This window comes from Terrapene carolina, unplaced genomic scaffold (genome assembly GCF_002925995.2).
Source record: "Terrapene carolina triunguis isolate 2854851 unplaced genomic scaffold, T_m_triunguis-2.0 Scaffold68, whole genome shotgun sequence".
Lineage (NCBI taxonomy): Eukaryota > Metazoa > Chordata > Testudines > Emydidae > Terrapene > Terrapene triunguis.
In genome coordinates this window covers 82,626,863-82,648,985 of record NW_020664419.1, presented here as the reverse complement: position 1 = coordinate 82,648,985, position 22,123 = coordinate 82,626,863, and the positions used below count along the sequence as shown (strand labels likewise).

Sequence of the window (22,123 nt, the reverse complement as noted above, 5' to 3'; positions counted from 1 at the left end):
GGAGTGATGTCATAGATGATTACCAGGAAATAAAATCTTGAAGGCCTAAAATCAAACTTAGGAAGATAAATGTTCAATATAAGTTGAGTTTAAAGATGAACTGAAATAGTTTCAAATATACATATGTCTTGTTTTAAATCACAGAGCTATGCGAGTTAGACATAAAAGAAACAACTAGGTCATAACTAGGCTAGTGGCTGGGGACTAGTGGCTGTTCAGCTCTGTCCCCAGGGCAATATCCTAGGCAACTGAGCAGCCCTTTTTAGGGTAGCTCTGCTTACCCTTTTTAAGGGAAGGGGTTAGAAAAGGTGCCCTACACATTGCCTGCCCCATAACATCCAGCCAATAAAGAAGAAAAGACTCATTCTAGGAGCATAGAACGTCAGCATGCTTATGGATGGAGGCGATGCATGAAGGCCTGAGAAAAGAACAGCTCTTCTCTCCAAAGAACTCACCCGCTACAATATTGATTTTGCAGCACTGAGTGATACTAGACTGGCTCATCAGTGAGCTAGGTGATTACACTTTCTTTTGGAAAGGACAAGCAGAGGATGAAGACAGAATCCATGGAGTTGGATTTGCAATAAGAATGCCTTTCCTGAAACAACTTCTTGACCTCCCTTTTGGGCTGAATGAACGGCTCATGAAACTTCAATTCCACCTGAAACCTTTACGGCATGTCACTGTCATCGGTTTTTATGTGCCTACGCTGACCAGCACAGAGGAATGCAAGGAGCAGTTCTACTCTGACGTGGACTTCATCCTCAGATTAACCCCTGCATGAGACATGCTCATCCTGCTGGGAGACTTCAACACTAGAGTTGGTAGAAACAGCAGTGAATGGAGAGGTGTGATAGGATGACATGGAGTGGAAAGATGAACAGCAAAGGACTCCTCCTCTTGGGTAAAGGTGCAGACCATAATCTGCTCATCATTAACACCATCTTTAGGCAAAATAATAAAACAACATGGATGCATCCACGGTCTAAACAATGGCACCCGATCAACGATGTTATCACCCCCCAACGAGACATCCGCAATGTCAGAATTACCAGAGCCACACGTGGCGCAGGATGCTGGACAGACCACAGATCGGTAAGAGCAGTGCTCAACCTGCATATAGTCCCCTCATAGCGCAAGCGCCACAAGCTCAACAGAACAGCCTTCAACATAGCAAAGCTCAAGCACATAGACTATGAGGTGCAGTTTCAGCAGTCTACAATCATGGCAACCCAACAGAAAAATGGAACCAGTTCAAAGATGTGATTATTGACACACATAAATAAGTGCTGGGGCCAAAGAAAAGGGTACCCCAGGACTGGTCTGACGAGAACAAGTAGGACATTTCCAAACTCCTAAGTGACAAGCAGAAAGCATTTGTTGAATGGCAGAATGAAATCTCAAATCTCAAAGAAAGATAGGTTTAATTACCTACAGAGCAACGCCCAGTCTGAACTGGGGAGATTGCAGGATGAGTGGTGGGAGAGGAAAGCTGCAGAAGTTCAGCATTATGCAGATAAAACCAAGGCAAGGATGTTCTTTGACTCTCTCTCAAAGCAGTCTACGGACCATCTAAATCTGGCATAGCTCCCCTGAAGTCGGCAGATGGCATGACCCTCATCAATGACAAGGAGGGAATTGTACAGAGAGGGGCTGAACACTTCAATAGTCTACTCAATAGACCATCCACAGTTGTTTGGGGTGTCCTTGATTAATTACCCGAGAACCCTATCAGAGAGGATGTCGACCTCCCTCCATCAGTTAAAGAAGTCATGGCAAAGCTGACGGTGGAAACTACAGAGGCATTTCTCTCCTTGTACAGCAGGGAAAATACTAGCTGGCATTCCACTGAACAGACTCGTTGCAAATACATCTGAGGAGAATCTGCCAGAAATGCAGTGTAGTTTCAGACCAGGTCCAGGAAAAACGTTTAGAGCAGAACATGGAACTATATGCAGTTTTCATCAATTTGACCAAAGCTTTTGATAGAGTCAACAGAGAGGTCTATGGGCTATTGTACATAAACTGGGCTGCCCAAGAAGGTTCATACAAATCATCCGTCTGCTCCATGACCGCATGACAGTGCAAGTGCTCTCTAATGGTGACTCTGACACATTTGAAATCTCAAATGGAGTGAAGCAAGGCTGCGTACTGTTCAACTTGTTCTTTACCTGTGTTCTCAGGCATGCCAAAAGGGACTTGGATCAGAGGATACACATCTGCTATCAACTCAATGGCTCCCTCTTTGGACTTCGAAGACTCAATGCTAAGACCAAGATGCTGGAGAGGTTTCTCGTCGAGGCATTTTTTTTTGCAGATGACTGCACCTTGATAGCTCATAGACATAATGACCTTCAGGTCATCGTTGACAGGTTTTCTGAAGCATCCCAGCTCTTTGGCCTCACCATCAGCCTCGGGAAGACAGAGGCCTTGTTCCAACCAGCACTTCATTCCAATACTCCAGCACCAGCCATCTTCATTCAAGGCACACAGCTGAAAAAGGTGGATCAGTTCAAGTATTTGGGTAGCATTATCTTGATGATGGAGCTTCATCCTACAGCCTTCACAACTTAACACATCTTAGTGGAGAATAATAGGCACACCAAACACTTGCTCAGTATGGGAGACTTTCCTAGGCAGAACAGACACATACTGTGTCAATTTTTTAAAGGTGATTGGCCCATCACAGGATGGACACAGATAGACGTCAGGAAGCTTTGAGTTTGCCATGTTAAGGAGCCCTGGACAGGGGTGAATTTACACCAAGTCTAGCTGTCAATACTTGGTCCAGATGAGTAGATATGATCACAGCAATTGTAAGTCAAGTTCAGAAGAGTTCTGACCATTTTCAGTACAATTGTAGAAGGTTTAGCCAAAGCTAAGAACTAGTGAGAATTGCCAACCTTACTTTTCCTGCTCCAGAAAAAATTCACTTCCTTCCACATTCCTGATGAGCTGGAGGGAGATTCCTGTTGGAAAAGGATGAGCCATCAGAAGGAACCTTTGCCTTCTCTAGGAGTGTAAGTGTTCAGTCAGAGGTTGTATAAAATGTTCTGTCAAGGGATTTGGTAGAAAGGAAGGGGAGACAGAACACCACCACCAGAGAACAAAACACAAACCTGCACAACTGGAGAAAACTCACTAGAGCACCAAGAACCTACGTAAAATAATCTAATAATAATTCTGTAGACAAATCATAAAGGGCTAAAGGCGGAGTCAGAGGATTCTCCGGACAGCTACAATAGACACTAAAGCCTTTAAAGGTAGAAGTAATTTACGAACCAGAAGATAGTTTATAATTGGATTTGAAGACATCACATTTTTCCTTTGAGTATCACTGAAATTCCTCCAGCAACAGCAATTAAGTGGGCTCTGACAGAATGACAAAATTATATTGCGAAGCTGAGTTGTTAGAGTGAAAGGAGCTGTGAAAAAAGTCCATCTTTTACTGGCAGAAAAGATCTGTTGGCACAGGTTGCCACAGTAATGTGATCCACTTTAGGACAAATATCACATAAATCTCCATTTGTTCCCTCTGGCTCCTTTTACAATTTATTAATTTGACTGGGTAGCAACTTTGAATACAAACATTGTAAAATAAAGTTAACTAACTTCTCAACTGACGACATTAAGATTAGATGACAGTGGTAAAAAGACCTGAGTGCCTATGTTATATCTTTCACTGATCCTAACATTGGTGATGAATTATACATATGAAGTTTTCTAGTGTAGACATAGCCAAAGAGCTGAAGTTGCATGACCTTCCTAGTTATGTTTCCTGTACTATCCTACCAGCTGAGTAGGGGAGGGAGCTGTTCTTGTTTTTCTGTAACATTACACTGCTATTTTATTGAAGTAAAGGCTACTATATTGTTGCAAGACCTTCTACAAATAGGGAAGAAAAGTAATTCTGAGATCAGGTGAAGGCATCATGAGTATCTGTGTGGAACTTCTTCAGTACAGCACTAATACTACAGACTATCTTGAGGAACATTTATTAGACTTTTCAGTGACTATATTTAAGGAAACAATGCAAAACACTGCAACTGTAAGGCTCAAATTAGTTAAAAGGTTAATTCTAACTTGCCTAAGTATCTGGTTTACAGTAGGTAGGAAGGTAAATGCAAAAACTTTAAATCCACTTATCAATTAGAAATTCCCATTGTTCCTTTGGAAAGCTGTGAAAATGTAATTGTTTCTTTGGATCATTCTTCTCAAATTGGTAGGATGAAATACTAATGCTAGCCCAGTTTTCCTCACTGCTAAATGAATCTGACTTACCTTGGGAAGAGCCATCATCTTCATCATCCAGGGTGAGATCAATGACACCTCCTGAGTCACTGCCTGTGACCTTCCCACTCTGAAAGACAAAACTCGTGCATTTTGCAAAGGCAACTCCACGGAACATAGCAGATAAAGATGTGTTGACTGAAAACTGAGTAAAAAGGGGCTCAGAGCTGAAGCACGGTGATTGGAGACGGACTGGCGATATTAGAAGAAGGAGGAAATTTGAGATGACATTCACAATGATTGAGAAGGAGCTGAAAACAATGAATGGTATGTAACACCAATATTTTATAATTTTGTAAGATGTAATGGAGAGATATTGTAGAGTACTGGTATTTTATAAATAAACAAATAAATTAATTATTATTATATAGCCACCTTCCATCCAAGAATCTCAATGTTTTAAGCCAAGATACGCAGCAGGCTGTGCTTTCCTCGGTCATTCTATGGAACATCAGCGTTGTTACAATGAAACAAAAGCAGCACCAGAGTGGCTTTAACCATCAGAGAAATGCATTAACCAACTGGAAATAATCAGCCCATACTATATGCCCATTATGAACCTGACTTCATACTGAAAAAGTAAAGGCAAAAACCACTTGGGCATCTATACATTTACTGGGCATATCAACACTGACAATTAAAAATTTCCAATTGTATCCAGCCTTCTGAAGCCATTTCATTAATGTAATCATAGTCATAGGTTATGTTGGAGTAACATATAGATGAAGCCATTTGGAAGCAATCTTTTAAAGCTGATTAACAAAAGCAGCTTTTAAGTCTTCATGAGGGCTCAATGTTGTAACAAACTAAAACATTACCCGCCAGAGAGAGATTTTTCCTTAGCAGTAAACTGGGTTTCTGCAAAGAAGCATTCAACAAAATCTGAATCCATGTTCTTCTTTCAGCTGTTCAGAGTTCCTAGTCAGTCTACCTTCCACCCATGCACTTTCTTGAGATGATAGGAAAGAGATGGGGGGGGGGGGGGGGGAAGAATGTATATTTCAGGGTCTCTGCACACATTCTCTGGAGAAAGAATCCATGATGTGAACTCCTGGTTTCTTAAGCCTGCTGCAAAATTTGGGAACTTTCTTGTTGGTGTGGGTGGTGAACAGATGTATTGCTAGAGTCCACCACTGGCTGCAGATTCAGCAACCTTAGTGATTCCCAAACTCCCTGGGATAAACAAATGGGCTGAGAGTAAATGTAACAACTGATCCCAGGGAAGAATAAATGTGAAGAAATGGTATAGAATAGGGTCTCATCCATGGGCCAGTTCAAATGCCAGTATCAGTCCTAGAAAATGAAAGATGGGCAGGGCTGTCAAATGACAGTGGATCTGAAGAGCCATGACATTAGAAGCTACCTCTATGAATTCTCAGTTGGGCAAACCATCCCTTCCACTGAGAGGGAAAGGATGGTGTCAGAGCAGTTTTCCTGTGTATTATTAATCATAAGTGATGAGTCACTAAACATTGGGACATTTGAATCTAGAATGGCTGATATTGATGATCTCTTCAGTAAGTCATCCAAACAGAGAAATCACTTGGATGTTGCTGTCCCTGATGGCTGCTGTTGCCAGTGCTAAGGATCTTTATGAAGATCCTACATGAGGCAAGACCAGAGTTGAGAAAAAGGCTCTGTTTGAGGGCAAAAGGAGAACGGATGGGATTCTAGATTTGGTAGGATTCTTTTCAATTTGACACAAGAAATTCTCTTGCTCTGTAACAACTATGCTAGAGAGACTAGTTTCCATGTTGAATTTTCTATACTGGATGAATTGATTAGGCAAGTTCAGATCTTACACAAGGCAATTTCCCTCTGACTGCATGGTTAGTACTAAGCAGACAGAAGATTTCCTTTTTCATCCTGAAGAAATGGGTAGGTGGCTTTGTCTACAAGATAATGTATGATTTCTGTTATAGCTTTTTTTTTCTGGGAAGAAGAAAAAAAAGAAGAGACTCAGTGAGGAGGAGGAGGAAGAAAAATCTAATACTTAGCCATTTTTTAGTTTTCAGACTCAGTCTGAAGTGCTTTCCTTCCACTCCTCCTGCCACAAGGAAATACAGATTCCTTAGAGGAACCTCCAGAGGGAGGAGAGAAACTAACTCAGAAGCAGTCTTGGAGGCCTGCCTAACTTGTGTCAGTCAGTTAACAGGGCTGCAAGTTCTATTAGCTTGGAAGTTGACTTTGGAAAAGCTGGAAGGTCAGAATCTGTAAAAATAATCTAGCTGGGGACTCACAAAAGGACAAGCAAGTCCTAAATGAATTAGCCAACGAAGTCTCAGGTTTTTTTGGCTTGTAAGAAGGGAACAATGTCTTAGGATCAGCCACATCTTCTTCCAAGGTCTTGTACAGGCAATCTCCCCAAAAGGAAAGGCCTGTACCGTGGAGTGTAGATGCAAGACTGCTTGTCCTTAACCAGAACTAGTGAACTCAATGGTGCCTGCCATCACCAGTGCCTTAACTGAGTCTTTCGAGAATCACATACAAATTAGTTGGCAAGTAGAATGAGGTCTATCTTAACTTCCTACAAATGTGGCATTGAGCTCCCATGTTCTTGCAGAGCTCTTGAATTTAGAGAAGAGAGCACAGAGTAACAGGAAGCCCTGGCAATCAGACATTTAAGTATCAATTCATACTGTTTTCTTAAGGTGGATTGAAATGTTCTGTCCCCAGGGTCCAAGGGAGAAATATTAACCTCTAATGGAAAAGAGGGTATTTTTCACAGATTGAGTGGCTGCCTAGCCAATCCTTGGAAAAAGTGGCCACTTGTTCCCAGACTTGGAGGGGGTGAGGGAGACTGTAGAGCTTGCCATGGACCTATGGGCTAGAGGACATAAGAACTCTGGTTACATCAAACCTCTGCCTATCACAATCAAGTTACATAAATTCATAGATTCCAAGGCTGGAAAGGACCACTGTGATCATCTAGTCTGACCTCCTGTATAACACAGGCCATCAAATTTTCCCAAAATAACTCCTAGAGCATATCTAAGGAATCTAAGTTCTTGGGGAAGGGAAGATCTTATCTGAGTTTCCTGAGGGAAGTATTTCTTACTACCTGTTCCCTACTATTTGAAAATCCAGCTCCTCCCCTTTCAACTGAAGACTATGCTTCGACAAGGGGCTGAGAGGAATATCCTTTGCTACTCCTCCTGTAAGTAGAGTGGGAGAGGAATCAGCTCACTGTGATCTGTGGCATGTCACAGCCACAGTGTAGGATTTTTGCCTGTTGGCTGGCTGAATGCTCCACCAGAAGCCAAAAGCAGCTGCCTGAAACGGAATCTGACATGAATAGAGTAAAGAACGTGAGATGGTGCGTAGAGGTAATGGAGCTGGGGTGAGGAGAAAAGCACTGCTAGAACCTGGTGATTAGTCCTCATTCTGCCTAGCAAATCTGAACAGAAGGAAATCCACGGTCCAGTCTGCCAAGTGAACAGGAGCAGAAACAAAATGCTTTATTTTTTTTTAAAGGCATATGATTCTAGAGATCATTCTGTACCCAAGAACATGCAATAGATTTGCTAGTTTCTATCCCCTCTCAGAACCAGGCTCTCACTTTTCAGCTGCAACATAAAGGTTGCCCAAACTCAGTGGAAGTTTAGTCATCTGTAACAGTGGGGGAATGAAATCGATAGCTGCCTTAAGGGTGGACAGCAAAGCTTTTTAAATTTTCCTAGCCGCCTATATATGTTAACGTATATACTTTTAAAAAACCCAACTTGCTTCTGTCTTTCATTTCTTCTAGAAGTTTGCCCTTTGTAGCCTATGTAACTCTGTGTTTTATGAAATAATGACATCACAAACCCTATGGGCATGTTAACCACGGACTAATCTGAGCTCCTCCTAATGTAAGAGTCTTTTCTCCTCCCACATGCTAGAAGGCAGCAATATAACAATTTTAACCTAAACAATTAACTTTCATCAAGACACTGCAGGAATGTTTAAGTGACAGATGCAACAGAGAGGGGAATCTTACTTACATGTGCTTGGCGTACAAAGAGCAGCGCTGTCAGAAAATAAAGCTTAAGTCCCTCTTGGGTTTTTATGATGAGGGGTTTATAGCCACTATTTCTGAATTTTAAAAATCATTAAAATAAGGACTTTGACACAGATAAACAAAACAGATACGGACGGCCATGGATCATTGAGTCTCTCAGGCAAAAAAATGAACAAACTTTAAAAAACCTTGAAGGTCATTTTTAAACAGAAACTGGTCACAAGACTCTGCTAGACCCTCTCTCTTGAATCCTACTGTAAAAGCAGCACTGCTGTTTATAAACCTTAATACCAAAAAAAGCAGAAATTAACTACTAAAAATTCCATTTGCTACAATATTCTTTAATGTTCTCTTCATTTGGCATATTTTTGACATTTGTTTTTGTACGGTCAACCTGGTAATTCTGCATCATGAGAATTTTGTATGTTTAACTTCTAGTGGTCATACTTTATATTTATTTATGCAATAGTGCCCCTTCTGTAGAGAGTGAAAGAAAATTAACTTCATTTTTCTTTATTATTGTGGTTGTTTTCATACCAACACCATTAAAAGCTTATGCCAGAGTTACTTTCTAAAAGGAATCCTTTCCCAGTAATTTATAAGCTTAACTGTAAAAAAGAACTCTGTTCTGAAACTTAATGTCAAAGGTCACACATCTTGAATATTAATACTTTTAAAAAACAATTACGGGATTGCAATAAGAAATTAATTTATGGTTTCTGTATTGTTTATAAGATACCTTTTTGTGCTCCTATTAATGTGTTCATGTTTGTATTTCAAATTGGTCTGGTGAATTTCACTTTCCAAGTAAGCCATTTCATGGCAAAGTGAAGCTTTCCAGACAAGCAGATTTCACTTTGAAGTCTGCTGTGCAGCCAGCCCAACAAGATTAACAATACAGGTTGGAAGGCACAAGAGGAGTGTCAGTAAACAAGGGAGAGAGGACACAAGAGACAGGGAAGAGTGAAGGGTGAGGGAAGAATAAACAGGCAACAGATGGGTAAGAGGAGGAAAGTAAAGGAGGAAGAAAAACCAACGAGAGGGGAAAAAGAGGCAATAGACCAGAACCGGGTGCAGCCACCTCCACCAATCCTGGAAGCAATATGCAAGTGCTTCACAATGCCACTTCACGTCTCATTTAGTGTGGTTTATTCTACCTGAAATACATGGCCAGTGGGGAGGAACCAAGTGGCCATTAGGCACTGCTTTATCTCTGATTCAAGTTTCTCTTAAAAAAAAAAACTCATTTCTTAAGCAGTGAAAAGGTAATCAAGACTCCAGTGCCTTCTTATATCTGTAAGGTGGTATGCACACCTACAACATTGTAAAAATAATCTCTACCTCTGCTCTTCTGCTCAATTTGCTTGCTGTGAGTAGCAAGCAGATCAAAATGGGTGAGGGAGAAGAGTGTATTGGCAATAAGCAGCTCTTCCACACTACTAGCAAGTTCAGGGATGTGAAAGAGGAAAGACATGGGCAGGAGGGAAAGCAAAGCAGGTGACAAAGTATACATCTCCTTCAAACCAGTGACAGACTGTGCAATTCTACTTTTGTGGGGTTTAATTCAAATCCTAATTTAAAAAATAGTTTGAACATTTATTTACTGCAGTGTTTAGAAAACTACACAATGAAAACCATGTATAAAATGTATTTGAATGTAGATGGGGGGGGAGGAGGTGTTTATATTTAAACTTGGCATTCCTGAGTCTTCTACAGGTTGCAGCCATCTTACTGACAAGTGATCTGACCCACTGGCTGTGACTAAGTCTGTATGAAAGCCAGATGGAAATATGTTTGTCTTTTATCATGACACTCTATAAAGGTAATTGTAATGAAATAATACTAATTTCAAATGTCAACTAATAGGAATAACTCAAGAGGTCTAGACTCCAAATTTCACACACCTTCAGATATAATGTGATAATTTATCATCTGCTCCCCCAATTCTACCTCAGCAATTCTTTCTAAAAAGAAAGAACTGCATCACTGCATAATCTGACAAGCAGTCACACTGACCAGTGAGACAGGCCTTAGAAGGTGTGTGTCAGGAGCAAAGCAGGGATAAAGCACTTTTCTGTCCCTGAAGGCAGGTGATGTAGGAATAAGGAGTTATAAGTGAAGCCTTCCTATAACCTGCACAACACAAATTCTCACAGAAGACAAAGAAATATACCTACCACACAATCTAAGAATGAACGACTCTTGGTGAAAGTAAAATGGCTGAAACCAAAGTATTTGCTTTGACCAACTAGTTAAAGTCTATAGTACTAGTAAACGGGGTCACCATAATATGTAACTGCAAGAAGATGCCTTCATTTGGGAGGATGTCACCATGTAGATTTGTAATAAAATCTAGATGCACACTATTAAATAGTTCAAAAATGGGTAAAAGTTCTCTGAAAGCATGTAACTATGTCCAAGTAGTTGTCCCACAACATAATGAAAAGCAGCCTCTGATGCTTTGTAGTAATGACATGGTGCTTTACTGATTCTGAAGTCATTCCTCCTCTCACTACTTGGAGTTTGGAGACATTGGGGTGAGTTATCACACTGAATTCCACAGCTAAAACTTTTCAGACTTGAAACATTTTGTTTTTCATGCTCCCTGTAAAGCACACTGCAGAGAAAGATACAACATCTGAGCTTGGCACCAGAAAGCCTTTCAGACTACCTCTGCCATGTACAAAGCTGATACCAGTTTACAATTTAACAGGCAGCAACACCATTTTTATGAGAAATCTTAAAATACAGGGAATGAGATAGGAGAAATTTAAGACCAAAAAAGGTTAAGGAGGCTAATGGTCTGATCAAGACAGCTATAATTCTGAGAATAAGCTTAAAGAGAGGTAGTGGCTGGCATATCAGGCAATATACATCAATTAACATAACACTAATGAATGGAACTCTGGGAAAGGAACCTTTTGGGTACTGCAGCTAAACACAGAAATATATGTGTAGACTTTTCTTTATCACTGTAAAACCTTGATTTTTATTGCATGGAAAAATTTTGGAGAAAGTTAACAGGTATTTTCCCCTATTTTATTTATAAAGCAGGCACTATATATAATTGTAAGAGCTGTTTTGGTATTATATAACGCCATGGTTCAGATGATCACATCGAAATAACAATACATGGTTATTTATGTAATGCCACCTGCTTTATATAAAGAAACATTTAATTAAAAAAAAGAAAAGAAAAGAAAACTTTAAAAAACTCAAAATGCAAAACTGCAAATTCATTCCAGCCTAGTAAATATACAGATTCTGAAGGTTATCTCTGGCAGGTCCACAGAATACAGACCATTTTTTATTAATATTAAAACAGTTTCTATAGTAACAAAATAGAAAAAAATAAATTCAGAGTGCTCTAAAACAGACAAAACTGTGCATCACCACATTACTATCATACAAGACGCACCAAGGCGTTATATAATAGCAAAATCACACTTAAACTTTGAAAGGGGAGTTAAAACTGGGAGTACTCTGCTTATTTAGGGTGTTTTGGGGCCTGGCACTGTCTCTTTTTTCAATCTGGGAATGAAACTACAAATTTTGACCACACACATGCACACACTAAGAATTGGTTGGAAAGTAACAAGTTCATCATTTTTCAACATATTTTAGCCCCACAGATTACTTCAGAATCAGATGTATATGGCCACTCAATAGTTATGAGCTCCAAAGCAATTATGCTCTTTCCTTCCTATAAAGTGTATTAAATATTCCAGACTTGCAAAACTGTCATGAAAATTTACCAACCCAGGTACCATATCTATGACAGTAACGAAAAAGCTAAGTTTACTCGCCTTTTACTCCAAGCAAGTAGAGTTTCACATGGCTGAAATATTCATTTTAACATTGTGTGGGTGGACGCATAAAAGTGCAAGTACTGCCAACAGACATTTTCTGTAGTATCTTTGGAATGGGACCGTAGTGTTCCCCTCACCCCCATTCAGAACTGCTCATTACTTTCTTCAAAACAAGAACAAAGCAATTTTGAACAAAAAAAGGGACCAGCAGAGTAACCAGTTTTAATATACTCCTATTTATCATATACCCTTTCATTTCTTTACTCAAATAATGTAAACTGGCTCTATTTCCACAGGGATTTTTAATTAAGCCTCATCTATTTTCCCATAAATATAAAAATTATTAGTGGATAAAGTTAGGATTCTTAGCACAGCCAATTCTAATTCTAACAGCAAAATCTTAAGGAATAAGCAACTGAGATACCACTTCATGCATTTCTCACTCTGTTGCTGTGGCTTTGCATTTTTAAGTCATGTAATTAAAAGGGTATATAATAAACACACGCGTTGCACACACAAACCAACATCTCTACTCTTCATTGCTTTTGTAAGGTGAAACATTTACTTTGCTCCCTCAAAACCCATTGCCCACCCAAAAACGGTAAGCATCACAAACAGGCTAGCATGAACTAGGGAAGATCCCAATACAACAATCAGTGAGAAAATATACATTTTTAAAAAAAATCAAGGTTTAAAGCAGTAGATACAAATGAGCTGCTTCGAGCTATCTGTGGCTAATGTAATGGCACAACTCAGTTGACCTGGTTATTTTAACACTTGGCTGAATTTTCTAGTCCCAACCCAGCTCTATAAACACTAGTAAATTTTGCTTGTTGTTGAAGATGGCTGTTAGTGACTGGGGGTAGTTTTCCTAGCATAGTCAGGATCTCAGGGAAAGGTGCATCATTTTTAAAGTTGGGAGGTTTTGGAGGAGGATTGCTTCATCCAGAAGCACTGCATGTTGCTGAATTGGGCAGCACTCAAATAGTGATGGGATGTCAATCCACGTTAGTACAGTTTCTGTTCTGCCCTAAAATCTAAGGCTATGTCTATACTATGGACCTTACAGCAGCACAGCTGTAAGGTCTCCTGGGTAGCTGTTCTTTGCCAGCAAGAGAGAGAGCTCTCCTGCTGGCATAATTAAATCACCCCAATGAGCGGCATTAGCTATGTTGGCAGGAGAACCTCTCTTGACAACAAAGCGCTGTCCACACCAGCACTTCTGCCGGTGAAACTTACATCGGTCAGCGGGGTGTTTTTTTCACATCCCTCACTGCCAAAAATTTTACTTACAAAAGTGGTAGTGTAGACAAAGCCCAAGTCTTGGACTTAGAATTAGTCTCAAGTAAAGGTTCCACTTTACAGATTGGAAATAACTGAACCTTAGCAGCACAAATATACCTTCAATGTCAGAGATATAAAAAACAGTGTCTTGTTTTACATACACAATGTATACATGTTTATTTTCAGTGAAAAAACCATGAAACACAAGGAAACATTTTAATCAGTAATGTTTCAAAAATATAAAATGTATATTAATAGCTGCTTATAAATCTTTAAAGCTGACATGTCCACTCTGATCACATTGTTTCCCAACAGACTCTGCATTCATTAAGTTTATCACATATTGCAGGAGAGGGGAGGGGAAAAGAAAGTTGTAAGTGTATTTTATTTATCAACATCTTACCAAGTGAATTTAGAATTGTCAACAAAGCTCTATTAATAACCAAACAAGTCAGGGAGTGTTGGAAACAATGGGAAATGGGTCACTGATCATGTTAGCTGAAAAGATAAAATGCAGAGATAAGGCATGAACTCAAAAGGATTTTATTTGTTCTGTGAAAGGATAAAGTGCACCCCAGATTAGGGGAAGGGAGGAGAAGCGACTGTTTAAGTGACACAAGGATTTAACAACAGTTTGTACCCATCACTGAACAGGTAAAGATTTCAACCCAGCCATTTTAATGCACCCAATGTTCATTTATAATCTGACGTGTGTCTTTCATCAATATATTAAAAGGCAGTATATTCTCTCTTTATGTCATAGCCCTGTGTTTATACATCGTATATATTGCATATAATGTATAAATCAGGTATCTAAATTAGGATAATAAAAATACTTCAAAAATTATAACAAAGATTTGAAATATAATTGAAATAGCATCTGTCTCCTTAGAACCATTTATATATTAAGCTTTATATTAAGTGCCTGCCATGTTTTCAAAAGTATACTTCTAGGTCCTGAGGCACTGGGAGGATCATGATGAAAGGGGCAGTAACTGGATAGTAAGAGCAAGTGAAAGTTTAAGTTATATTTTATAGTCTTTTAAATTAAGTGCAATAAGCTTTCCTCTCCTCTCCCTATGCTTTCTTTTGGCGAGGTGAAAGGATAGAAAAAGGAGAACCAGATTAGCTGCAATCTGAAAGTCCATGGATCAATTGCTGCTTAAGTGGTAGATCTGTCTGTGCTGAACTAATTACCATTGTGCAACTCTTCAGGGTAAAACAGACATGACAGATTAAAAACAGAGTAACACTAAGATGATTTCAACCCTGGCTCTCTGACAGTTTGGACAATTAAGGTTCCTGGGGTGATGGTGTGTGTGAGAGAGAAAGTCCATGCAATGAGGAAAACTGATTTTCTAGATCTCACATACTGTAGATTAGGTGGGAATTAATTCCTTTTATAGCAGTGAATAGCATAAAAAAAAATCTCAGTATGTTGTGAGGAGTTGGGCTGACTTCATAAGCGCAACTGGAATTTATGGCTCTCCCTTCAGGCTGGCAGCAGAGATTTCCCAACACTATTTGCAGAAAGGACAAAACGTGAGAATTCTTTCTGACAAAGGCCTCCATGACTCCCAGCACCAAGGTTTTAGCATGAAAAGGGGATTTAAAACTGAAGTTTCTGGGTGTATCAGAATGAGGACACAGTCATTTCCCACACTGCTTTGGGAGCTCCTGCTGACAATCAACTCTGCCTTGAGAAATGGATGCTAATTCCTAAAAATGGCAGACACCCTTCCAAAAACTGAGCTCCATATAGCAAGTAAGGGCTACATGCTTCGTGACTAGTATGAAGCTTTTCAGCTTCTCAGGAGTAAGTCCAATTACAGAAACTACAGGAGTAGTAGCAAATTCTTTTAAAATGCATTTGTCATATTTAGATGGTTTTAAATGAATTTTAATTGCTGATAAGAGTGCCAGATTGACAGGTCTGGAAACTGAAATTCTGTTTTTATAACAGGTAGATTACAGGTAGGGGCAGTACAATTTGCACATAAACGCTGCCCTCAAATGTACCTTGCCTATGACTAAGGAAGAGAGAGACCATATAGAATCATAGGACTGGAAGGGACCTTGAGAGGTCATCTAGTTCAGTCCCCTGCACTCATGGCAGGACTAAGTATCTCCAGGGGTTCTCGCAACAAATTTTTTGGTGGCCTCAGAGTGCAGCCACCAACTCTTGCTGGTGGGCGCTATGACAATTTTTCCTAAAATACTTAATTAACTTTAGGAAAAACAAATAAATATGCACATATACATGTTCAAATCATTGTAATTTATTTATGTAGGATTTTTTGCAGTTGTCCCTATTCTTTACTGGACCTAAACAGACTAGAAACACAAATAAGGTGCTTTGCATGTTTTGCTTTCTTTGGTTGATTTTTTTTTTTTTTTTTTTAAAAGACTTGCTAGCTAGTAAGTCTGCTATTGTGAAAAGTGGTATTTGTATATTTGTTAATATCACTTTGCACACAGGGGCAGCTCTATGTTTTTTGCCACCCCAAGCACGGCAGTCAGGCGGCCTTCGGCGGCATGCCTTCGGGCGGTCCGCGGTCACGAGGATTCGGCGGCGTTTCTGCTGGTGATCTGCCGGTCCTGCGGCTTCGGCGTACCCGCCACCGAATTGCCGGCGAAACCGGGACCGACGGACCTCCCGCAGGCACGCCGCCGAAGACCGCCTCACTGCCGCCCTCACAGTGACCAGCAAGCCGCCCCCCGCGGCTTGCCGCCCCAGGCACGCGCTTGCTGCGTTGGTGCCTGGAACCGCCCGTTTGCACAGCAGACTTACTCATCCTTGGCAAGCTGGAGGACAAATTAAACCCTTTGGGGACGGGGAGGTGAGTAAGGAGTCAGGAGGGCCAGGGGCAATGGGGGACTGGGTAGGAGGATGCAGCAGGGGTCAGGATGATGGGGTGGGGGGGCAGAGGTGAGTCCGGGGCTGGAGCCTGGGGTTCTGCTGCATGGGTGGGGCCTGGAGGCAGCGGGGGCCAGTGGTGACGTGAAGAGATGAACCCAGGGACATAACCTGAAGCCCTGTGGCTGGGGGACAGAGCCTGCTGTCCACCACCAGGCTGAAGCCAAAGCCCAAGCCCCGCTGCCCCAAGCAAGGTAGGGAATTCATATTGGTTGCCTGCTCCTACAGTGTTTGTGGCTCCAGAAGGAGGAAGGGGGCGACCCTGGGGCAAGGGCTGCTGCTTTGCTTCCCCTCCGCCCCCAAACAAAACAAAACAAAAACACCCACCATCCAGGCGTCTGTGGCCGCAAGAAAACACTCTGGTAGCCGCATTTGAGAAACACTGATCTAGACCATTCCTGACAGGTGTCTGTCTAACCTGCTCTTAAAAATCTCCAATGATGGAGATTCCACAACCTCCCTAAGCAATTTATCCCAGTGCTTAACCACCCTGATAGTTGGGAAGTTTTTCCTAATGTCCAACCTAAACCCACCTTGCTGCAATTTAAGCCCATTGCTTCTTGTCCTATCCTCAGAGGTTAAGGAAAACAATTTTTCTCCCTCCTCCTTGTAACAACCTTTTACGTCCTTGAAAACGGTTCTCTCCCATCTTCTCTTTTGTGAACTATATAGAGGGGGAATAGGTAGGTTCAGTCTTCATGTCCTTTTCCTTCATCTCTCTGCTGACACTGACAATAAGGAGGCCAATTAGCATAAATGTTGATCACTTCTGTGATGTGGACACATCACAAAGAATTGGACTGAAACCAAATAGCTCTCATATAATAAATAATTTTGCTTATTCCTCACCATGATCATATCTGAACTTTCAACAGAAATGAAACGCTCTATATATCCTATTACATATCATGAGCCATCATCCTGCTCCTCTACCTCAGCTGTTTTGAAAGAAAAACAGAACTTTGGTGGTACCCATTGAATTTCTAATGGGGTAGAGGGCTGTTTCAGCTAAGAAAGGTTTGAAATAAACTAAATTTATACCAATTTTTAACAATAACCCACTTTCAAACAAGACACATACTCCTGTTCCAACCAGAAACAGCGTTTTCCACTTCTGAAATTTTTCCCACACAGGAAAAGATAAAAATCTAGTCATACTGCAATCAACAGTTTCAAACTAACAGGAGTCAAATTAATGCTGAAAATATGGCATGCATAGTTAATGGCAAAAAACCCCAAACTTGAGTTTCAGAAATTGGCCAATTAAAAGCTACTCAAAAATCTTTCCCACAGGAGTGGTTGCAATAGAAGTCCAATTAAAATTTACTTTTTATTTATATATAAAAATAAAATCACCAACTAGCCTTGTCCCATAGAGTGAAACCATTAGCCTTGCAGTATGCCTTTACAGTAAGTCACACAAAATGCAGTAAGACCAGAACAGGGCATGTGGGTAAGTATGACCACAATAAGCAGCAAAGGGGACAAAAAGGAAGATTGATTTTTTTTATTTTTTTTTTGTCAATAGCACTGTTTCTGTTGGATATTGTTCAAGTTGAAAGTAAACGGTTGTTCTCTAACTATACATAAGTCACATCACAGAACTACCTGAGGTTATAAGGATGAGAAAGTTTTTCCCCCCCCCCCATATAAAGGGTAGTCTGGAAAGTGCTATGCATATATTTTCATTCTTGTGTAAACTTGGACAAAGAGCTTTTTAGAAGAAGCAATTCAGCTTGCTAGTCCAGCAGAACCATGATTATTTTTTTTTTTATGAATCCCTTATTTAGGACCTTAATTTACTCAAATTCTTTAGCATTCCTGTGCCTTGGGGTAGGCTATTGCATGGTTCCCCTATATTATGAGAGTTTAGGTTGTCCCTTAATTTTCAGTTTTCCTTCTTTCTAGATATTAGAAACAATTGTTCTCCTTCACACCCCAGCTTGATTTGCTTCATCCTACAGTAAAATGATAATACTGGGTCTACTGTGTTTCTACAGGAGTCACTAGTGCAGTGGTTCTCAACCTGTGGCCCAATCAGTGTACAGCTGCGGCACATGTGACATCCTCAGGGCCATGCAGGTAGTACACATATTGTGTGGATATGGCTCACATAAGAGGGAGAGCTGCCTATGCTGCCCACAATGGTAAATAGGTTGAGAACCACTCCACTAAAGTCATAAATGTAACGTGCTAAATGGAAGGCAGACAGTTGGACAGCAGTCATTTAAAACAACTATATTCTGACAGTCTGCAAAAGAGACAGGACCATCATGAAAAAGGCAAGTGGAACAAACAAACAAACAAACAAACATAATACTTAAAATTTAAATAGTGCTTCTAATCTTTAAAGCACTTTTCAAACTAATTAATCCTTAACATGCCTCATGAGGAAATGGAGCTTTAGAGACTCATTTTACAGACTGGGAAACAGAGGCAGGGAGTTTAAACAACTTGCCCAAGGCCACAAAGGGAGTCACTGTCAGAGTCAGGATTAGAACTCAAGAGGTTTCTAGCACTTAAGTCTTCTGTTCAAGACATCTAGAGAACACATTAGATACTTGAAAGTCTTCTCCAGCAAGAAAGTCCTTTTGTGAGTTAGGAGTTAATAATGGTTAAGTTACTATCTAACTTAGGGTTTATTTATAGTATCCTCCATTACACTGCGTAAGCACTTCATTAGTAATTTAGATCAGGATAGTGAAGTTCTTAGGGGGCTTAAGCTAAGTGCGCGTGCACACACTCCTCCCCCAAGGGACAAAGTCAATTTGAATTTTGGTTTAAGAAAAAACAGAGGTAGTTTTAAATACTACATTTTCCCCTCTTCCTAAGTCTCTCTGCTATTTTTTGTGGTTTTACAATCAAATTTTCACATTTAAATATCTTATCCTCTCTCTCCTATTGAACACTAACATGTGCAATTGATGGACTAAACACAAAAAATCTGGCAAATACGCAAAGTAAAAAATATTTTTTCTTAGCTTTCATTTATCATAATCTTAGGTATTACATGTTACAATAGGTAAAAAAAAAATTCAAACACGATCTTTACTTCGCCAATGTCCTTTTAAGAAAATTCATGGAAAAGGGCAGCAAGAGGTACTAAAGTCATTGGGCTAAATTCTCTAGGATGGCTCATTTAAAATTAACTCCTCCTACTCCTTTCAATTCCTACTCTTCTTCACTGCTGAAGCAGCATTTATAACTTATTTCTAACACATTCACTGGCAGGTGCTAAATTTGTAGCCTGTAAGAAACTCCTTTTTTGTGAAATGCGATGATAGGATTAACTTGCCGCAATCAGGCAGTGACTAATATACTAAGTCCATAGGGCAAACTAAGTAATTTCTAAAATAGGTTGGGAGAGAACAAGACTTCCTGACACACTTCCTCTTGGTGAAGGAATCTGATGGAAGATTACACTGCACTGAACTTGTAGGTTAATAATTTTATCTTAATTTGCACATGCCGACCAAATGCTACATTCAGTTCTGGAAAGGGGAGAAAACAGAGTCAAATGTTCATGACTCCTGTCAAGTGCAGGAGACATCCTTTTTGGCTAGGGATAATGTGAAATGTGATGGAAATCCAGTACAGGAGAGATATACAAATAGTTAAGACACGCACGCAAACAAACAGCCTGTCAGCTGTATCTATTTGCATTTCATGGGGCCGTTCTATTTCCTTTGCAGTTGCTATAAGAGTTTTTCCCCCCTGTTCCATGTACCAGTAGAAGGCTGTGCATTTTGATATGTTATCATGAAGTGACTTTGGGGACGAGAATGTTTAAGAACTTTTCCTTTACCTAGAACTATGAAAGGGGAAGGAGGAGACCTGTAGAAGTGCAAAATAAGAAATAAATCCCAAACTCTCCAGATCAGGACAAGTATATGACGGTCAATAGAGAAGTATGCTAAAACCAGCACAATCCCAGTTCTTGTCCTAATAAGGATGAAGTCAGTTTGGACAGAAAAAGAGAGAAGGTGATCAAATAATTGCTTGTGTGATAGTGCATGTATAAAAACCTGTAGTGTATTTGTGCCTACTCCTCTTAATTATCAGTATTCTCCTCTTTGTAAAAGGCTACATCATAGCCAGCAGGCACAAGATGGTATAACAATAAACACACCCTCTCCATAAGTGTAAGATATAAAGCAACACTTACTGAAGTTGGCATTATTTAAAGGCTCTGCTTGACCAACTTTAGTCCCAGCTGCTGTAAAAGGTCATGCAGACTCCAAGCCTTGCTCTTTCAAAATTTCTGTTCACAGCTCACTTCAGGGGGCACAGGCAGGATACTTCTTGCTGAACTAAGCAGTAAGAAATTTCCTTAATGCCCCAAGTGCAAAATAAATTCAATCAACAGGAGAAGGTTTCCTTTTTCTACCTTAGCAATGAATCTCAATTGATTCCTTTTATAGATGCATCAAGTCATTGGTTCTTGTTTTATCACACGGTTTATAAACACAGGTTCACTACAACATCCTTGAAGAGCACTGGTAGTCACACTGGTTATGTCCTTGGGAAGAAGCACCTTGGAAGAGCTGTGTTTCAACATCACGTGACTTTTAGAACTCAGAGCCATGTGTCCCCCAGGGATTAAAGTCACATTAGTGCTGGGTGTCACATGGTTGCTGGCAGGTGCAACAGATTTCTTAGGAAGTAAAGGCATTTTGCTTTGTTCTAAAATGACATGTTTTACGGAAGAAGTGGAAGCATCAGATACTGGTTCTTTTACCACTTCATGTGGAATAGTGTTATAGAGATAGTTGGGAGTGTTACTCTCCATTATATCCGACCAGGCCCTGTAGCGAATTTCTGCAGCTCCCCAGTAATGTCTAATAGCAGATTCAGAGCGATGGCCTGTCACTGCCATGATCTCTCTGGGCCCCAATCCTGCTTCACATAGTAATTGGATGGTAGTAGTTCTGAGAGAGTGATTGGTATATCGTTGGGACAGCCTGGCTGCCACACTTATCCTGGGCATCATTGTACCCAAGTAGTTCACTCCCATAGGTTCCCGTTTGTACCAGACAGGCTGCTCTCGCATCTGCTCTGTCGTTAGTTTTAACGGATGCAAGTAAAAGGCAGGGGGTTCAGGTGGCAACTTAGACAAATAAAGCTCCAAGGAAAAAACAGGACAGTTTGGGTCTCCTGGCATATCGTACATTTTACCCATTTTATGGGGGTCTTCTGCAGTTCTCCCTTTGCCAGGATATCTAAACATAGCATACCGTCGCCCATTCTTGTCCTTCTCAACAACAAAGGCATCTGGAGCCAAGTCTCTTAAGATTTCCCTCCCTCGTTTGGAAAAATGTAATTGCAAATCAAACCACACCTTGTTGACCAGTGCCAGAGGACTATGTAACCCCAGCACACCAGACAGCTTAATCTTACGTAAGTCCTCAGCTGCTATGGGAGGGTGGTGGTGAGTTTCATCCTTCCCCTGCATGCGCAGCATCTTCAACACACTCACAAACACCATATTAGCACTGGCAAACTCTTTGTCCTTCATTAGGCAAATCTGACGATTATAGGGTAGCATTTTGAGATGCCGGTTCAAGCCAGCACGCATGGACTTATAACTTGCCACACTGTAGGTATTTCCATCATGGTTCCTTATTGTGTAATAAAACTCTCTTAAAATATCATTGAGTTCAGTTACAGGCACCAATTCAAAGCTAGGATCCTTGCCATTTTTAGCCAGCCACTGCTTTAGTAGATTAGCAGCCCAGCCAGTCTGCTTGTGGGTGTTTTTGATGCTCTTAGCATCCTCTTCCTCCTCCTCCAAGCCAAACAAGACATCCTCAGGGAAGTTAAAAT

At 40.5% G+C, this 22,123-nt stretch overlaps 1 protein-coding gene across 6 annotated transcripts in view; it reads right to left on the bottom strand.

Annotated features, from left to right (window-relative positions):
- ATF7IP (activating transcription factor 7 interacting protein) overlaps positions 1–22,123 on the bottom strand; it is a 170,065-nt gene that overhangs the window by 33,218 nt on the left and 114,724 nt on the right. For all 6 annotated transcript variants that reach the window (XM_024193872.2, XM_024193878.2, XM_024193873.3 and 3 more), the window contains exon 11: positions 4,282–4,360. In XM_024193872.2, coding sequence (XP_024049640.1) covers positions 4,282–4,360 — 79 coding nt within the window. The remainder of the gene's footprint in view (positions 1–4,281; positions 4,361–22,123) is intronic.